Raw genomic sequence first — 13,882 nt, 5'->3', positions numbered from 1 at the left:
TGGAGTCAATGTGGGTCTCCCACTTCAGGTCCTGTGAGATGGTAGTGCCCAGGAACCTGAATGACTCCACTGCTGCCACAGTGCTGGTTAGAATGGTGAGGGGGGTCAGTGTTGGGGTGTTCTTCCTAAAGTCCACAATCATCTCCACCGTTTTGAGCGTGTTCAGCTCAAGGTTGTTTTGACTGCACCAGATAGCCAGCTGTTTAACCTCCCTTCTGTATGCAGACTCATCATCATCTCGGATGAGGCCGATGACAGTGGTGTTGTCTGCAAACTTCAGGAGCTTGACAGAGGGGTCCTTGGCGATGCAGTCATTGGTGTAGAGGGAGAAGAGTACTGGGGAGAACACACATCCCTGGGGGGCACCAGTGCTGATTGTACAGGTGCTGGAAGTGAGTTTCCCCTGTCTCACAAGCTGCTGCCTGTCTGTCAGAAAGCTGGTAATCCACGCCTGAAGCTTTCCTCGTCTTTTGTTTCTGAAAGACGCGTATCACATCATTTTCACAGATCTTAAGTGCAGGTTGAGTAGCAGGAGGGGGGAGGAGGGGGGTTGCAGGAGGTATTGGTGTTTGTGTGAAGTGAAAGTCAGAGTGGGTGTGGGGTGTGAGATTGGGCCTTTCAAATCTGCAGTAGAACACATTCAGGTCGTCAGCCTGTTGTTGGTCCACCACAGGGTTGGGGGTAGGAGTCCTGTAATTTGTGAGTTGTTTCATGCCACTCCACACTGATGCAGGGTCATTAGCTGAAAACTTAGCCACTCTGATTTCTTTGTTCAGTGTGTTCCTGGCCTGACTGTAAAAGACTTTATCCTCACCCCTGTAAGCGTCCTCTTTGGTCTGACGAAGCTGCCTGAGCTCTGCTGTAAACCACGGTTTGTCGTTGTTGAACTTTAAATAAGTCCTAGTAGGAATGCACATATCCTCACAGAAACTGATATATGATGTAACAGTATCTGTGAGCTCATCCAGGTCTGTGGCTGCAGCCTCAAAAACACTCCAATCCGTGCAATCGAAGCAGGCTTGTAGTTCCCGCTCTGCATCATTGGTCCATCTCTTTACAGTCCTTACTACTGGCTTGATTGATTTTAATTTCTGCCTGTAGGTTGGAAGAAGATGAACCAGACAGTGATCAGAGAGTCCCAAAGCTGCTCTAGGGACAGAGCGATATGCATTCAGAAGACATGGATTAATTCACTGGAGTCATATGGAGTACTTTTATGCTGCCTTTATGTGCTTTTTGGAGCTTCAAAGTTTTGGTCACCATTCACTTGCATTGTATGGCCCTACAGAGAGAAGATATTCCTTTGAAAATCTTTGTGTTCAGCAGAAGAAAGAAAGTCATACACATCTGGGATAGCATGAGTGTGAGTAAATGATGAGAGAATTTTAATTTTTGGGTGAATTATCCCTTTTAAGCAAGAGGAAAATATTTCTTATGGTGTTCTGAAGTACTTGCAGGAGAGGAATTACAAAAGTAATGTACTTTGTAATGTACAGTTCTTGTGCATGCATCAAAATGGGAAAAACCTAAACGTGTAGACATACCTCTTGTTGCATATGGATGCAAAAATGAGCGGTTCGGAGGCTGTGGCTCAGTCCTGGACATCTCATCAGATGATTTACCACACACTGGGACTTCATTTAAGGTAAAATAATTGCTGCCTATGTGTCTAGAATGCTTTTCTTGTAGAAAAAAAAAAAACTCCCACTATGTTGCCTGGTGTTCAGACTAGACCATTTTGTAATTGTTTTTAGTATAGTACATGCTTATTTCCTCATTACAGTGCATTTCGGGCTATAGAGCAGAAGAGGCGGTTGAAATGCTCAAGACATTTTATAAGCAGGAAAATCCAAATGGTAAGGGAAGTCTTATTAATGTATGCATGTACCTGGACTTTATTGACTAAATTTCATTGTAATGTTTCTGATACTAATGTTTTAGCTTATGTTTTTTAGCTCCCAAACCTAAAGCGAGGAAAGATTCAATTAGTCCACTGGGTGGCGCTATAGTCATTCAGATAAAACAAGGACCACAAGATGAGGACAGAGGGACAATAGCTCCTTTGAGCTGAAATGGTAAAATTTACTTTTCGTTTTGGCTTCTATTTCTGTCTTCAAATAATTGAACCCTCAGATTTTGCCAGGGCTTCTGAATTTGGCATCTTTTTGAGATCTTTAAATTGATCTACTGCTTTTTGAGGAACCAGTGATCGCATTGCCTCATTATCCAGACCACGTCGCTTGCAAACCTGTCTTCCGGGCCTCACTTTTCTTTGTGGCTTTCCTGTACAGCTGGAAGTTGTGTGTTGTTTGTAACAGAGGCCATAGTCTGGGCCTGTTCTGCATTAAATCACAGGTTCTTCTCCAGCTCTTGCTTTCCCCGTGGCCTTATATAACCCAGAACACTGGTTCCGAACCCTCAATGATCTCAATCCTGGGCTCACCAAAGCAGATGCAGTGGCAGACCCAAGCGGAGTTTCCACTTACCTCATTGCAAGAGACTTTCATTTGAAGGCCTTTACTTTGGTACACCTGTGTTAAATTTTCTTATCTTCAGTTTGTAATTTCGTGCAACTTTCCGAAACTCTCAATGAACTCAGGATGGCCTAATAAGCACACTTCCACTTGTGAAAGAATTCATGTCATGTTGCGTTTATGGTTATTAAAGTATAATGTAGCTCTCATGAACAGTACCATAATGATCTCTAAAGCCCACATTATTAAATTGCCATGTAATGTGTTATTAGTGGCTGGAAGTGGGTTTTTTTGTGGGTGTACGTATGAAAGAGAAATCAAGCGGTTTTGGAAGTAGATGTGAGGTGTCTGGGACATTTAGATCTGTTATTTTTCAAGGCCTGTCAGCTTACATGGTTATGGGTTCTGCTGGTGATATCATATGTTTGAAAAATATCCTTGGTCAGTCAGTTACTGCACTGTTATTGTCATTGTAAGTAGAGAACCCATATGTTTTATTGTTTTGTGATGAATGATCAGACATCGAGTGCTCACAGCTGGCTTTTTTAATATGAATGTACGGTCTTGATGTTGAAATGAGAGGAACTGTTATGAATAAATAAATAATCATAATTTAGAATTATTTTGTAAGTATTACGATCTTAGTAACCTATTCAAACAACAGGCTACTGGTCCCACACCTGGTCTGGCATTTAACAGGTGTTATATGGAGTCAATGTAAATAAAAAAACATAAGCCAGCTGCACCCACCTACGCTCTGCCTGTTCTAATGGAGTGAGAACGATATTTCGTCTCGACTTCTTTATGCATAGACGATATTTCATTGAGAGGTAAAAATGATAGACTTGTTCAAGTCCACAGTGCACTTGGGAAAGGATGTTGAGAAACACAAGTAAAATACACAAATAAGTTAATACTTGCTTTTATTCTACAAGTCATGAAGTATTTATTTTTTACCTGAGGTGTAATTTCATTATTTACAATTTTTGAAAGTTCTCTTCTGTCCTTAATGGACACCTTCCATCACTGATAGCTTTAATGAACAAATTAACTATGGTAAAATGAACTTAAAATGAACAGTGTGATACAAAGCATAAACAGGATCAGGTCAGGTGATGGTCAATAATTTATAGATTTCAGATTGCCTAATTCATAAAAACCATCATTTACATGTGGAACCTTACACTTACAGGGATGGTTAAAAATGATGTCTTCATTTACTCACCATACTGTTGATCCAAACCTTATGGCTTTCTTTCTTCCGTTGAACACAAAACCAGATGCAGAATGCCCGTTGGATGGAAAAGAATGACAATGAAATTGAATGGTGACCAGGGACAGAACAGCTTGATTATTATTTCAATATTCTTCTAATATATCTATAATTCTATTATCTTTATATATTTTTGTTTTCCAAGGAAAAAAGAAAGTCATACAGGTTTGGAGCAACATGAGGGTGAGTAAATGAAGACAGAATTCCTCAGACATTGTTCTGTCCTTCAAATGCATCCTGCATATGGTGTCCTTCAAATGCATTTGCAGCACAGAAATATAGCTGCACGCACCTCATTTATTCTTTTTTTTGCAAAGTCTTGTTTTTTTTTTGTTTTTTTGAAGATCACGTTAATTGATGCTAGGGAAACATGCAGTTTGCCACTTTTGCACGCAGGAGAGGCAGTGTTAATGAGAAGACTATGAAGTGTCGGTCTGAAATTAACACTCTGACAGAGAGAATTTAAACACATACACTTTTCCTCTCTGCACACACAAACACCACAGTTCCCTCCATACACACAGCAGCTAGACTAAATTGTCAACAAGAATGTTGTCAAGAAGAACTATCCAAATGTTATTTTAAGCCCAGGGTTTTCAACCAGGGGTCTGTGACGATACTGCAGGAGCTCTGCGGAGAAGATCCTGTATATAAACAAAAAAATTCACATTTATGAATCAACATTAACATTATATGATGTAATAAAGTTAGTTAGCTTTAATCTAGCTTTTTTCATCTATTTCTTGACAATTCGGTAACACTTTCTATGAAGCCCATATTTATAATGCATTGTAAAGGCATTATAAATGCATTATACTGCATTCATAATGTCTTATAATACACCTTATAATAAGTTATAATGGTAACACTTTACAATAAGGTTCCATTTGTTAGCATTAGTTAATAACATTAGTTAAGATGAGCTAACAATGAACAATACTTAAGTATTTATTAATCTTAATGTTAATTTTATTGTGTAATGTTAATAATATTGTTAATTGTTAGTTCATGATATCTAATGCATTAAATATTGTAAAGTGTTACCATTATAACGTCTCATAAATAATTATAACTACAGTTATAATACATTATAAGATTTACCCTATTCATAGTTATACATTAGAGTATAATGCATTATAACACAAGCAACATCCAATTTTAACACAGCAGAAGCTTAAAAAGTTAATCGTTTAAGTGCTGTTATGCAAAAGCAGCATAGTGTAAACAGTCAAAAGGCTTTATGACGTGATCATATTATAAGTGGTCTTTGCCTACTTTAAGTTACAAAAGCAATATCTTCTTATAAACAGCTGTAACATAATCTTATAACATACAATACATTACAAGTCAAACTTATATAATGGAAGTTATTTATAAAATAAGTCTCCAAATAAGATGCACAAACATGAAAGTTTATTGAATAGAGTCCAATATAGAATCAGTTAGATAAAAAAAAAAAAAAAAGAAAAAATGATTCATGGGTGTGTTTACACCCAAGAAGATTGGCTACATGTGTGATCAACATAAATATTTTTTTTTTCTCAAGGGAGAGTTTCTGATATATTTTAACCTTGTAGCTTTCCAAGTGTTTTTCGTAATATCTCAAAATTTACATTGAATGTGTGTTATTTTGTGCATATGTAATGTATATAACTTCCAGCATGTCTTACAACCACTTAAAAATATCTTATGGATGTTTATAAGAAGATATTGCTTTTGTCACTTTAATTAAAGCATACCTATTATATATTACAAATATATATAATACATTATAACTTCTGCAGATAAAATTGGATGTTGCTTGTGTTATAATGTATTATACTCTAAGGTATAACTATGAAAAGGTAAGTATTATAATTGTGGTAACAATTATTTATGAGAAGTTATAATATATTACAAGGTGTATTATGAGATATTACTAATGCATTATAATGCCTTAACAATGCATTATAAATAAGGGCTTCATAGAGAGTGTTACCGACAATTACTCGGAGAATAAAAATGATGTGTGATGGTGTATGTGAACATTTCTAAAACAAGAGAGGAGAGCGTTTTGACAGTTTCATTTGAAAATTAAGATGTGATAATACCAGGTGTCTCACTACAACTAGCCTGAGGGGTTTTGCTCTTACCTAAGATCTTCCGCTATCTATCATTATTCTGTAATGCTGAATTGTTTTCTTGGCTGTTCAGGACATGGATTTAAGTTTGAAAACATTACTTTAAGGCCATCAATTACTTACCCTCATGATTTTCCAAACTCGTTAAGACTTCCTTTCTTCCGTGGAACAAAAGAAGTAATTAATTATGAATGGAATGTTCTTATGTGTTAGATCTTTTCAATGAATTGGTTGATCAGGTTCACAAAACCAGTTTGAATGATTCGTTCCATAAGCTGATTTATCTGTTTAATTTGACTTAATGATCTGGTCGTTTATAGCTCACTGGAGGGGAAGATTATCAACTTAAATTTCACTCTGTTTCTCACACAAGCCTACTGTAGTATGCCTTTGTGTGTTTTTTTTATTTTATTTTATTTTTTACTTAAGCTTTAGTTCCAGAACATCATTCAAAATGTCTCTTGAGTTCCTTGAAAGAAAAAGTCATAGGGGTTTGGAACGACATGTGGGTGAGTTAATAATGACAGAATTTTAATTTTGGGTGAACTCTAGCTTTAAGCAGGGCCTTAATATTTAGACTTGTCCGTCACAAGTTGATTTTTATTCCTTGTTGAGCTTACTCATTTTCCTCAGGCACTGTGTGTGTGTTTCTCATTAAAAGAAAAGAATGTCCAGCTCTGCACAAAAGAATTGTTGTGTTTGGGCAACATCTCTGTCTTATAAGGAGACATTAAATCATAAGTACAAAATTTTTTCTCTGTAATTGAAAGGTTGGCTGTACTTTTCCCGCAGAACTGTGGTGTGTCTGTGTTTGCGTGAGGGCTTAAGTGTAAGCGGAGAAAGAAAACGAGAAGAAAATGGCAAAGTGAAGATTCAAGGTCTCTGCCTCTTCTCTGTCTACCTCCACAGCTTTAAAGAAACAAAAATGAGATTGAGAAAATTATATTTTCAAACTTTTTTATTAATAAAAGAAGAAACATCTGTAAAATAACTCAAAGGGACAGTTCACCCCAAAATGAAAATTCTCTCATCATTTACTCACACTCATGCCATCCCAGATGTGTATGACTTTCTTTCTTCTGCAGAACACAAACAAAGATTTTTAGAAGAATATTTCAGCTGTAGGTCCATACGATTCAAGTGTATGGTGACCAGACATTTGAAGCTCCAAAAATCACAAAGGCAGCATAATAGTAATCCATAAGACTCCAGTGGTTTAATCCATGTCTTCAGAAGCGATTTGATATGTGTGGGTGAGAAACAGATTCATATTTAAGTCCTTTTTTACCATAAATTTCGACTTTCACTTTTAAAATTTGAAAGAATGTTTGCTTGTGTTCTGCAGAAAAAAGAAAGTCATACACATCTGGGATGGCATGAGGGTGATTAAATGATGTGAATTTTCATTTGTGTGTGCACTATCCCTTTAAACCAAAAATAGCTACATTTCCAAATTATATGAAAAATTAAATCCCTTTGAGATAACTTCAGCAAAAATAGGAAATTGTCCCAATATGCCAGTTTCTCTTCTGACAATGCACTTGGATTTCATGCAGCAATATCTGCTCAGCTTAAATGAGGAACTGTTAAATGTCTTTAGAAGGACCAAATTAACTGTTTCCAACAGCATTTCCTAAGCAAATTATCTTGTGCTCATTGTCAGTTGCAATATGCTATTGTAGTGGATAAAAAGGTGTTGCTCATTTGTTTTACTGGGGTAAAGAGTAACAGAATCCTTCATAAATCATTCTTTAGTGAATACACAACACCTGTCATGACATGTGTAATGAGGTTTGTGATACTGTCCTTGTACACATGATTACAGCATGTGTACAGTAAATACCATTCAGTGCTTGGACAATACTTGAGGTATTCTGAAATACTGTAACATTCAAACCATAAATTAAATACATGAAATATTCATTGTAATGTTCAAGCCACTACAGGTCTGTGCTTTAATTAATTAAGGGGCAGTAATCAGGATGGGATAAATGTCTCAGAAGACCAAGAGAAAGGGTAAATATGTAATCAGGATATCTTTGATAGTTAAGTCTTAATTGGTTTGAACTCCAGATTCAAAATGATTAGGATTCAAACTAAGAGAAACAAGGCTGGCTATGATATCTGGTTGCTTTTGCTGTGGGCTTTAGTCAGATTTAACCTTGTCTGATTCCAGAGTACCTGAAAAAAAGGGGAAAACAAATTTAATTACATGGATATCAGTAGGGATGCACATAGACATTTTGACCATTACTGATAAATGGTAATTATGACAAAACTAATATGATGGATATTTAAGCAACATCATATTAGCAAAAGTACTGTTGTAATAAATATAGGCACAGCTGTGATTCGGTCTTAGGTCATTACAGCCATGCTGAAGTTTAGGGCTGGGTTTCCCGATTTTATTTAAATCCCATTTTGATACAATCTTACTTAATTCAGATTCATTTGGATATATTTTTGTTATAATGTCAATTTTGCTTGCATATGAATTATCTCAGATAATGCTGTAAATTATAAAGGGAACCTTCTTTGTACATTACAAAAATATTATTTTTATAAATTAACAATAGGGCCCAAACTATGCAGTTCAAGTGCAATATATTTAACAGATATAATAATTAGCACAACCAAAACTGAAGTCAACTTTAAAGTAAAAGTGAGTTTTGATCTTGAAAAAGTGATCTTTTTCAAAGGGAGTTTTTAAAGGAATATTCTGGGTTCAATACAAGTTAAACTCAATCGACAGCATTTGTGGAATAATGTTGATTACCACAAAAATTATTTTTTACTTGTCCCTCGCTTTCTTTAAAAACAAAAAACAAAAAGAAGGGTTACAGTGAGGCAATTACAATGGAAGTGAATGGGGATCAATCTGTAAATTTGAAAATACTCACTGTTTCAAAAGTATAGCAACTAGATGCAAACAATATGTGTGTTAAAATGATTACTGTAAAAAAACAAACAAAAAAACACTTAGCTTATCTGTGTAAAGTTATATCCAATTTAAAAATTGTATTGCTCTGACGACATAACGCTGCAAACACTGTAATCCCGATAAACAAATATTGAACCAACTTTACTGCTCAAATAATATACAAGATTGTTTTTTTAATTATAAGTTTCACATTTCTGCCTTTAAAACCCTCCAAATATTGGCCCCACTCACTTCCATTGTAAGTGGAATATTCCTTAAGATCTATATCAGGATCTTTCAAATGAAAATCGCCATTAATCGGAAAATCGATATTTTTGCACAATTCTACTAAGGTTCAGTACAACAGCACAACCGAGGGTGTGATGGTCCTTAAAATAAAAAGTTAATATTGAGTAAATTACATTTCAGGCACAATATTGCCCACTATCTCATTTTATTTTTGCTCCGCCAACAAAAATAGTTCCAAAAGCAAGATCAAGCACAAGATTTCTAGCTTAATATCAGCATTCTTGGAACACCATTCTTCCAATCATGTTAGAGGACCATTAATAACTGTTGTATAATATAAATCTTTAATATAGCTTTGTTTATGATATTGCACTCAGACTAAAGCACCTATCTAGAACTTTAAGTGACATTAGGTATTAAAACACTAGAATTTACTGTAAAAATGAATGTAGAATTTACTCAAATGAATGAGTACCTTTAATTTTGAAACCTTGCATATAAAAATCTGTTTAGTCTGCTGTTTGAATTGTGAAAAATAAAATGATATTATGTGCTTTGATCATCAACATAATTAGATTGATTATGAATGCTGATTAAAAACAATAAACAAACACAACACCAATACGTTCACCGATATACAGTTCACCCCCGCATAGTATTCTGAATGATTTCTTCAGTCTGAATATTTTCATTATACAATTAATGTTGGATACTGCAATGAGATATTAACAATAATAAGATCTGTAGTCTTGGCAACTGATTATGCATTTCAACAAGCTGTTAGAATCGTGAGTCATATTGATCAACAATTCAATGCATGAATGTCTGAAGTGTTCATGGCTAGTTTAGCTGGAGGGGCTGTCTTAGATTATGGCTGCCTTGGACATGAGCGCAAGTGCTTGTACCGAGGATGAAACAGATCAACTCCATAGGAGAGAGCTTGAGGTGGCAGTGTGTGTACATGTGAGAGTGTGTATGGTGATTTGCAGGTCAGTGTCAAGCAGGTGGGAGGAAGCGAAGCCTTCGCCGTCTGCTGCTCTCAGACTGCTCACGGGCTCCGTTCCCATCTGCTGTATGTTGCCTTTGGCGGCACTACACCCACAATGCATTGCTCTCAGTCTATAGCGCTAACAGGCGGAGGAGTGTGCGTGGGTGCATTAGGAAGCTAGTAGGGATGTATATGTACCTGGGGGAAATGTGTGTAAGTGTCTTAACAGGTTACGCGTGGGTTGGGGAGCAAAAATAGGGTTTGTGTGTACACATAATAAACATACAATTTACAAATACACAATATTTACCCTTTGTCTGTAATTTACATTTATAAGTCAATGAGAAATAAGCTTGTCCAAGCTGATGAAAGTGAGAAATATATAAAAAATAAAACAAAATTTGTCAAAAAGGTGTCAATCTCATTGAAATGGAATTTTGAGTCCATGCTGGTTATATACATTTTATAGCAATTTATACACAAAATTGAGTCAAGAATATTCACTTGACATCAACTAAATCTATCAAAATGTCAAAAAAAATTTTAATTGTCAGTCTAAAGGGGTACTCTCTATTTTAAGTGTTTTTTTTGTTGTTTTTTGTTTTTTTTTGTCACATGACAACAGAATGGCTACTTGCATGTTGGTTAAACCACTTGACTTTTAAGTTTTTCAAATATTAATAATATTTTAAAACAAATTTTAAATATAGAATTAATAATAAAAGATTATTCCAAACTACTTATGCCAACATTTCAAGAATTCCAGCTTTTAAAGAGACTTTTGTTTTATGTATGTATTTATTTATTTATTTCGTACTGTTTTGTACGGACGGTTATACCACTTAGACATTTAAAGACCTTTAGACTTTAAACTCAGAAATGAAAACATGTTCATCAGAGTAGAGGTGTATTCAAGTAATTGTTTTATGTGAATTGCATTTTTATTGTATTTTTGAATAACTTAATAAATCCAGACAGAGAATGAGCGTTGCGTCATTGACCCTTAAGCATTTGGCAAGTGACTTACAGTGTATTCAATGTATACATTTTATCAGTAGGTGAATTCCCTAAGACTTGAACCTATGACCTTAGTAATGCTAGTCCCATGCTCTACCAGTTACAAGTACAGTATACTGTACCAGTTACAGGATCAAGTTTGAATTGGGGCTGAACACAAAATCAGAAAAACACAACGAGTTAAGCAGAATGTTTACGCTACTCTTTTTCATACAATTAAAGTGAACTGGGACAGACGCTGTTGTGCTCCAAAAATGACAACAACAACAAAAAAAGTACCATAATAGTACTGTACTAATAGTCCATACAACTTTATATGAGTTAATGTAGAAGGAATTGTAAAAGAATTATGAAGCCATATGATAGCTTTGTATGAGGGACAGACTGAAAAAGTTGTTATTGACTGAAAAGCTTCCCCTCTGCTGTAGCTTTCAAATCTGATTTGCGCTTTACATATTAAAAGCTGGTATGTCACAATCAGTTACGGAGACACTCAAGAACCAATAGTGTATTATGTCAAACCTGGCACAGTAGCTATGCAATTATGTGCCATATTTAAATAAAGGAAAATAACATTTGAGAGTTACTGTGGATGGGAAGATTTTCAGTGAATTAATTAAATATTGGACTGTTCCTCACACAAAGCTATGGCTTCAGAAGACCTGGAATATAGCACTCAAGTCGCATGGACTAATATCATGGTGCATGTTTGTTCTTTTTGGAGCTTGACAAGCCCCTGGTCACCGTTTTCTTTCATTGTATGGAAAAGAGCTGCATGAACATTCTTCAAAATTTCTCCTTTTGTGTTCCACAGAAGAAAGAAAGTCATACAAGTTTGGAATGACATTGAGAGTGAGTACATTTTCATTTTTGAGTGAGCAAATCCTTTAACTCACTCTTTGAGGAATCCCAGATGTAGTTGTTTAGGATCTCTCCCAAGATGTAGTAGACGTTGACCAGTATTGTGAGGCAGATGAAGAAGAGAACTCGGGCCATTGGCCCAATGTGCTCCAGCAAAGGATATACCCAAACGCCCGTAATGCTGTGCACCCAGCACATCCTATGAGAGCAAGAGAGAGTGAGAAAGTCTTGTACCTTTGCACTCACGATCTGTCTTTGGTTCTGTCTGTCCTTCTGTCTGATAAATCCACCCTTTAAAAAGCTACAGAAACAGTCACCAGACTGTCAATGTATCTACCATTCATGTCTCCGAGCCCTAGACACTGCTCTTTTTGTTACAGCGTGGTGCTGCTTTAATTATTTGTGCCAGAGCAATTTTAACACAGTCACATGGTCGTGATCTACAACCTGTCAGTCTGTTTATGTAATGGACTGTGTCTGTTTCATCTACTCCTGCATTTATGACTTTAGCTTTAATATTTGATGAATAGTAAAGAAGTAACTTCAACCCACATTGGCCCCAAAAAGTATTTGAACACTTTAGAATACATAAGTCACACTGACAAATGTTATTGGTTTAGATGACAAATGATCAAACCAAGTGGCATCTGTAAACAAATGATTCTAGAGCTTTTCTCAGAACTACTCTAACCTAACTTTTCCATTCCATTTTTGTCTTAATTTTGAACAGTATCCCTATTATCTTATATTCTAAAACCTCTTTTGTAAAATGTTCTGCTTAAATATGTACTTGTGCTATCTTTCAGCAATTATGTTTTTCATCTTACATGTGCTTTTTATGACACTATGGGTTAGGTTCAGGTTTAAGGTTTAGGGTATGGAGGTCCGTTTTTTTTAAATGTAAAACTCGATAGAGCATTAACCTTAAAAACCTCATCTGTTTGGGAGAACATTTAACTCGCTTTTAGCACCACACAGTGGACATTTCATCTCGGAACTGCCGTGACACGCAAAGGACCACTTAATATCATAATGCTAAAATGTTGCCACAGTCACAATTTTTTATAAGAACAGGCTGTTCAAATGCCTTGTTTTCTCTGACTCATGAGAGTCTTGTGAAATAGTGTGGGAGTATCTAGCACTTTAGGATTGCCTACAGATCTAATATGTCTACATTTGTATATATAGGCCTATTTACAGTGCTTTGGGAATGAGGGATCGATCTGCCTCTCTCTGGTCATCTCTGGATGATAATCCTCATGTAAAGCTGCCTATGGATTAACAGCTGCAGAGGCAAGTCTTATTTCCTGACAAAATAAAATGCATCGCCTAATCAGCTTAATTTAGGAAGGAAAATAAGACAGAGAGGTGTGTCCTGATAATCTTGTACTTAATGTGATTTCGACAGACACCTCTTCCGTGCTGTCAGACTAGTTTAGTTTGGCTCGAAGACTTTCTTCATATTGCCAATTAATCTGTTATATGCAAGACTAAATAAATCCATTGCTGAATATTTTCCAAAGGTTTCTAGAGCAGTAAAACGAGTGTTGGCTCAGTTTAGTTTTTGTATGCAAAACATGAGCAAATTAATTATCATCTAGAAAGACATAAGGGAATGATTTGGAGGTCAGGAAGATCAGGTTGCCTGATGGAAGCTTTTTTTGATTGACAGTGTGCTAGAACACTCTACATTCAACTTCCACTGATCATGGTACCTACAGGGAGTAATTTATAAATTAACCCAGTGTGAAATTGAGTATGACTGTGCTGGAGGGAGACATTTACCATAGGACATATCCCACAGCAAACGTGCACACCGCCAAGAGTCCGCTGGACCTGCTGGGATATTGATGGTATGTTGTTCTCATCTCAATTATGATGAAAGGAAGAACCGTTGTGTGCTGAAAAGGACAGAAATTGAGCATAATTAGTTTCAAAAATCACTTTGTGGAATAAAAACGTTTGCTATTATGTTGATGC

The 13,882-nt window shown here is 35.9% G+C and overlaps 2 protein-coding genes across 12 annotated transcripts in view; one reads left to right on the top strand and one right to left on the bottom strand.

Annotated features, from left to right (window-relative positions):
- Positions 1–13,882, top strand: part of adat2 (adenosine deaminase tRNA specific 2) — a 74,614-nt gene that overhangs the window by 2,466 nt on the left and 58,266 nt on the right. For 7 of the 10 annotated variants that reach the window (XR_007892015.1, XM_051644258.1, XM_051644257.1 and 4 more), the window contains exons 4-6: positions 1,539–1,645; positions 1,784–1,856; positions 1,956–2,075. Coding sequence is in view for 9 of the 10 variants with exons in the window: in XM_051644258.1 (XP_051500218.1) it covers positions 1,539–1,645; positions 1,784–1,856; positions 1,956–2,071 (296 nt within the window). In the remaining variant the exon portion in view is untranslated. Of the gene's footprint in view, positions 1–1,538; positions 1,646–1,783; positions 1,857–1,955; positions 2,743–10,025; positions 11,904–13,882 lie in introns of those variants that run through there. The other 3 variants (XM_051644251.1, XM_051644259.1, XM_051644250.1) reach the window with 3 other exon arrangements.
- Positions 3,243–13,882, bottom strand: part of LOC127409595 (androgen-induced gene 1 protein-like) — a 60,848-nt gene continuing 50,208 nt past the window's right edge. For both annotated transcript variants that reach the window (XM_051644249.1, XM_051644248.1), the window contains 3 exons: positions 13,688–13,803; positions 11,938–12,101; positions 3,243–8,048 (listed from right to left, as the gene is read on the bottom strand). In XM_051644249.1, coding sequence (XP_051500209.1) covers positions 8,014–8,048; positions 11,938–12,101; positions 13,688–13,803 — 315 coding nt within the window. In that variant the 3' untranslated portion in view covers positions 3,243–8,013. The remainder of the gene's footprint in view (positions 8,049–11,937; positions 12,102–13,687; positions 13,804–13,882) is intronic.

The sequence above is a fragment of the Myxocyprinus asiaticus genome, chromosome 19 (assembly GCF_019703515.2).
Source record: "Myxocyprinus asiaticus isolate MX2 ecotype Aquarium Trade chromosome 19, UBuf_Myxa_2, whole genome shotgun sequence".
In the NCBI taxonomy this organism is placed as follows: domain Eukaryota; kingdom Metazoa; phylum Chordata; class Actinopteri; order Cypriniformes; family Catostomidae; genus Myxocyprinus; species Myxocyprinus asiaticus.
This window is presented reverse-complemented; position numbering and strand designations above follow the sequence as displayed.